Here is a 6,000-nt window from a genome sequence, read left to right as displayed (position 1 = left end):
AAAAGCAACATTCTTCGCCGTCCGCCCCCCCCTTCCCGCGCGCGCACGCGCCACCGTCCAATCAGGAGAGGACGGGAGGGCGGGGCGAGGGCGAGTAGCCAATGGCGGGAGGGGAGGGGCGGGGCTTGGGGGCGGTGAAACCGTTAATCAGCGCGCGCGCGGCGGGGAACGATCCCGGGCTCCCGGGCGCGCGCGAGGCCCTGCTGACGTCATTGAGGCTGTGCAGTGTGTGCAGAATCCCTGGCGCACTCCGCTCTTTTTTTCCCCCCCCTTCCCCCTCCAGGGCTCTCTTTCCCCCCTTCTTTCTGCCCTCTCCCTCCCTCCATTAGGATCCGCCGAACGATGCAATCGCTCGGAGCCGCCGCCCGTTAGAAACCATCCCCTCCCCCAGTTTGCAAAAAAGGAAAAAAAGAAGGGGGATGCAATACCAATCATCATCATCATAATTCAACCACCTCTCCTGCGGTGCAAGGCATCCTCCCTCCCTCCCCCCCGTCCCCATCCCCACCCTCCTCCTGCTTCGGCTCCAGCTTCTCAGCCTTTTTTTTTTTTTTTTTTGCACAAGCCTCAGTGCCTGCAGCCCGGGGCTCTCGCTGCTGTCGAGCTCCACCGATGCGTTGTTTGCAGACAACGGAGGGAAAACCCCAACTCCTTCTGTAGCGCTTCCCTTCGCGCCCCCCACCCAGCCACCTGCAGGTGACCGAAAAGGGGAGTGGTCGGAGACCCACCAGTTTTTTTTTTTTTTGGAGGGTGCATTTTGTTTGCAGTTCGGGGTTTGCTTTTTTTTTCCCCCCCAGTGGTTTCTTTTTTATTATCATTATTACTCGGAGGGGTGGAGGGGAGAACCTGAGTAGGGGAGCGGTGCCAGCCGAGGTGTGCAGGGCGTCTGTCTGGCCACGATGGGATGTACATTGAGCGCAGAGGAGCGAGCCGCCTTGGAGAGGAGCAAAGCGATTGAGAAAAATCTCAAAGAGGATGGCATCAGCGCCGCCAAAGACGTGAAATTACTCTTGCTGGGTAAGAAGCTTCCCCACCCCACTCCACCCTAACTCCCCTTGCATGCAGCCTCCTCCTCCTGCCTCACTCCTTTCCCCCTTCACCCGAGCAGACTTGCCTTTCCCCCCAATGCTCTTACAAGGCCCAAGGCCCCTGCACCTGCCTTCCCCCCTCTCTCCCCCCCCAAACCCTATGATGTGCATTCATTCTCTGATATTCCCTTTCTAATATAGCCCCTTTTTCTCAGTCGCCCTCTCACGCTCATTCATTTTCTGTGTCTACCCAAACAGGGGCCGGAGAATCGGGCAAAAGCACTATTGTGAAGCAGATGAAGTAAGTCCCTTTTGTGTTGGACTTTGATTTTCCTTCCCCCCCCCCCCCCGCCTCTGCTCCCCACCATATTTTCGTGGCCTTGGTTCCAAATTCATCCCCCTTGAACCTCTCCCCTTCTCCGTATTGGTTAGCTTCAGCCCTCCACCTCACCTCCAGGATTTTTCCCTTTTTTTAGGGTGGGTTTTTTTTTTCTTCTTTAAGGCGGGGGTAGTTAGGGTTTTGTATGAATGACAGTGTCCGCCATATTGATCCGAGCATCACCACTATTGGCATTATAGTTATTATTTCCTGCCGGTGGGGTGTTTTCCTCTCCCCTCCAGCCCCCCTCCCCTTCTCATGTCTGGTCCAGAAGGCGGTGATTTTGGAGCTTGGCTAGAAGATGGAGGGAACTCAGTCCCCTAACTCAGGATGGAAGATCGTGTCTGCTGTTCATGGCCTTGGTGCTGAATTGGAGGTTGTGTGTGCTTGTGCCCTCACACACAATCACACTTTCACACGCACACAAACAGGGCGAGGGACAGTGCAGGGAGCGAAGGGCGGGTGGGTTTCCAAGTTGCTGTGAATGACACAGATGTTACCAGGGCCGAGCCATTAAACACACCCCTGTCAATTAAGCTTAATGTCAGCCTTCTATCTCCCAGCCTTTTTCTCCTCCCTCCCCCCAACCGATGTTTGATCTCTTGACATGTACCGGTTGGGTTGATTCTGTGGCATATATTTATTTTAAAAAAATCTATCTGCCTGTAATGCGGATTTAAGGCAGGGCTCGCTGCCTCCCAAAGCCCCTTTTACCCGAGATTTCAGCCCTCTCCCCTTAATTGGAGCTGCATTTGGCTGCTGATCGCTAATCAAAATTAAACGGGGTTATAGCCTTTTCAGTCAGTGCCACCATCTTCTTTATAAATTTGTCCTAATTCTGAACAAACCCTACCAATCCTATATCCCTCCCGCCCCCTTAATGCATCTTATCCTCCACCCCAACCGTTGCTTGGAAAACTCTGAGGGTGTGTGCAACGGTTTTCTTGGGCTGCTGATTGGGGTTTTCCTTCTCAGCTTTGTTTGTTTTTTTTTCAGTCGGCTTCCGTTAACCCAAAGAGATCGTTTAGCGTGCGTTTGCTGTGACACCTTTACCCATACACACGGTTACTAATTAAGGGCTGGCGTGCGGTAAACAACAAAACGATTATTTTTCAACTTGTCAGAATAATCGGAGTAATTGCATCCCGAAGGGAAAGCCTGGAGAATCAAGATCGCTTTCGAGAGGGAGGGGAGAAGCCGTACTGAAAAGACTTAAGGCCAGAAAAATAAACCCACCCAACCTTGCGTTATAACAGACATGACAAGCTGGTTCTAGGCGACGCCATGATTGAGCTGAGCCCCAGCAGCAACCACTGAACAATTTTCCCCACCTGCTTTTTAATTTCTGAGAGCGCAGTCGTTGCTTTTGCAGGAGAGCTCCCCGGGGGCATCTCTGTTAGCTGCCCACTTTGGGGAGTCTGTTTGGCCCGGGGTTGGGGGGCTTGCTTTTTGCAAAACTGAACTTGGGCCAAATGCATGGATGCCTTGCAGTTGAGGGAATGGAAAGGGAGAAGGTGAGGAGCTGTTTGGATGCCATCCCGAGGCCCTGGACCCTTTGGAAGTCGGTGCGGCCTAAGGCTGGCATGGCTTAACAGACGGTTTGGGTGATGGACAGCGCCCAGTGGAGCCTGGAAAAGTCCATGGGATCCGAGGGCCCGGCTCCTCGACTCAGTCATTCCTTCCCTCTCAAACCCCCTCTCCTCGAAGATGCCAATTCAATCAGCCTGGCATGATCGTAGATCGATAGTCACGCATACCCGGGTTTGAGCACCCAGGAAACACCCCAGAGCGAAATAGTATTTGGCTCATCGGTGAAAACTCGCGAAGGACGAATGAGTGCCATTTTAGAGCGAGAATTACAAATTCCACTCGGTGGCAAGAAATCTCCCACCATGGCTGCATGCAGGTTTCTTCGCGCCTGAGTTTTTCTACTTTTTAAAAAATGTGTTGATATGTTATCCTGAAAACAACCGACTACTGTTTCAGTATCTATACAGCAAGTATATTGCAGGAGTTATACTGTAAACAACCAACTACTGTTTCAGTATCTATACAGCAAGTATATTTCAGGATATTTTTTCCAGGGAGGGAGACAGAGAGAGAGAGAGAGAGAGTGAGTGATTTTTGTGTTCATTTTTTATTCTGGCAAACTGGAATGGGGAAAGGATCACACTTTCAGGGGGGTGGCTTCTATCATTGAATTTTTCAGCTCGAGAACCCAGGCCCTGCTTAGGAGATTGGTTTGGTTTATTCAGAAGGAAAGCCACAGTATTTGGCCTTCTGCACGTAAAAGCAAATAAGGAAATTCAAAGAGAGCCCAGTAATGGAGCAGTGGGAGGAGAACGGCGACGGTGTCCTGCAGCCACAGGGCCATAAAAGACTACTGTATCTGGGGATCCATGTTGTTTGAAAAACGAGTCGTCCGCTTACTGGCCGCTCGATTCATTGTATTAGCAATAAAATGTGACTGGGGAAATTGCAGCCGGATGACAGAATCTTCGAGGCCTCCATGAGATGGTCTGCAATGCCATTCCATGGGCCAAGGAGGCATAGGTGTCATCCGAAAAGTTGAGGAATCGTCAGAGGGTGGGTAAGGAAGCCAAACTGGAGATTCAGCTTGCCTAGGAGACATTTAAGTAGCTGGTGTGCAGCAGCACAAGGCAATCATTCAAGCTAGTGGAAAAAAGAACACCCCACAAAGGGACTGATTTAAGATGACATTTCACTTCAACAGGAAGGGTAGAATTATATGATTATGTAATAGTCTATGGGTAATATCCAGAGCTTAATGAGAACCTAATGAATTCTTAATGGTGATGAGGGTTAGCAGCGTGACCTATTGGATAGTAATGAAAGACGTTCAGACCTCCATCCGACTCTTCATATCCCATATTCCCAATATGCTGCAAGAAAGTGCCAGTAATATTTTGAGGTGGCCTCGATTATTATGACTAGTTTACATGTTGGAGGATCTTGTTCTGGAGTCTAGAAGGCTTCCGGATGCTCTTAGTGAATACTAAGATAATAGCAAAGTGGGCAGATGTTGAAATGCTAAGAACATTACGAAAGGACTGTTTGATCTGTGAAGGATTTCATAATGAGAGGGATGTTGACTTTGCAGGGAAAAATGGCAAAAATTAAATGATGGGTCAGAATTGGGATTAAGTTAGTTTTTAAAGCCCGATTATCCCACTTTATAAGAAATCATTTAGATAGAGCTTTTGGGTGATGGTTTTTTGCAGTTTGGTGATTGGGAAATCTGTAGCAAAGGGCAAATCCCAAGTATTTGCGGTGCTAAGATATAAATCATACTTGAGGCAACCACGAATATGATTTTAAAAAGACTGTGATTGTTGCTCTATTTTTAGCGTTTAAAGTTGCTTTTAAATGATGCGACTCCACCCTTGTTGTGTTCATTTTTGTCACCAGCTATTGCTTCTTTTTTATATGCAGGCTAATTAAGCTTTAAAATGGAGGTCGATTTTATTTAACTTCCAAAAATAATCCTCCAAAAAGCACATTAAAAGAATCACTTTAAAAGAATTGGAATCATCAGAAAAAGACCATGTAATTGGTTAGCAAGTTTTGGATAAATCGCGATTGCCGATCAGTCCTTAAATCTAATGAAAATAAAAATGAATTGGTAAGGGTGCCTCAGTCAGTCGTCTTTTTTTGGTAGAAGGAGCTTCAGTGGGAATCTAAATGCCTATGCTGGAACATAAAAGCGTTTTGAAGAAAATTACGGCCAACAAGTTTGGGATGAGATTTAGCACCAATATGTAAGGTGACCTGGAGGTTTTGCAGAGCTGGGTAGAAGTTAAGCTTTTGTCTTCTCCACTGTGAGGTGGGGAATATTGGCTTGGGCTTTCTTATCCACAGGGCTTTCTTATCCTTAATTTTTTTTTATAGAATTTGTTAAGCACTTACTATGTGCTAAAATGAGGTAACTGAGGCACAGAGAAATTAAGTGACTTGTCCAAGGTCACATAGCAGACAAGTGGTGGAGTTGAGATTAGAATTCAGGTCCTTCTAACTCCCAGGCTCGTGCTCTATCTACTAGGACATGATGCTTCTCACTAGGCCATGTTGCTTCTCAGTGCATGTGTAAAGCCAATGATCGATCAACCCAATGTTTTCCTTTTATGGCTTTTAACCATCCTATTAAATTAGTTCATAAAAATAATGTAACATTTATATACAAATATTCTATTTCCCTTTTCTCCCATTCTCCCATTACCCTTTACATATGCCCTTAGCCTGCTACTGATCTCTCCATTAACAACTTCTTGATGTTAGTTTCCCATAAAATATTAACACCAAATAGCTATTTTTCACTGCAGTTCCTGGTTTCAAAAACGGCATGCTGTCATTTTAAGTTCAAACCCCGATTTTCTTTGTCTTCTAGCTCTTTTGTCTGCATTGTCCAAAGGTCTTTAGAATCTTGGCATCCTGCAGTTTTGGATTCTTGGGGTTCCTTCTCTTTGTACCCTTTTTGGGGGCCAATTTTGTCTGTATTATCTCCGATTTTCTTGTTATTCTGTTTCCCATGGATTACAAGCCACACACCATTTTTATGTTTCTCTCTCAGGTTAA

The 6,000-nt window shown here is 47.1% G+C and overlaps 1 protein-coding gene across 3 annotated transcripts in view; it reads left to right on the top strand.

The window, feature by feature from the left end:
- The first annotated feature begins 264 nt into the window (after positions 1 to 264).
- Positions 265 to 6,000, top strand: part of GNAO1 (G protein subunit alpha o1) — a 230,376-nt gene continuing 224,640 nt past the window's right edge. For 2 of the 3 annotated variants that reach the window (XM_038753350.1, XM_038753349.1), the window contains exons 1-2: positions 530 to 1,017; positions 1,287 to 1,329. In XM_038753350.1, coding sequence (XP_038609278.1) covers positions 900 to 1,017; positions 1,287 to 1,329 — 161 coding nt within the window. In that variant the 5' untranslated portion in view covers positions 530 to 899. Of the gene's footprint in view, positions 1,018 to 1,286; positions 1,330 to 6,000 lie in introns of all 3 variants that reach the window. The other variant, XM_038753351.1, reaches the window with a different exon arrangement.

The sequence above is a fragment of the Tachyglossus aculeatus genome, chromosome 11, assembly GCF_015852505.1.
Source record: "Tachyglossus aculeatus isolate mTacAcu1 chromosome 11, mTacAcu1.pri, whole genome shotgun sequence".
Lineage (NCBI taxonomy): Eukaryota > Metazoa > Chordata > Mammalia > Monotremata > Tachyglossidae > Tachyglossus > Tachyglossus aculeatus.
This window is presented reverse-complemented; position numbering and strand designations above follow the sequence as displayed.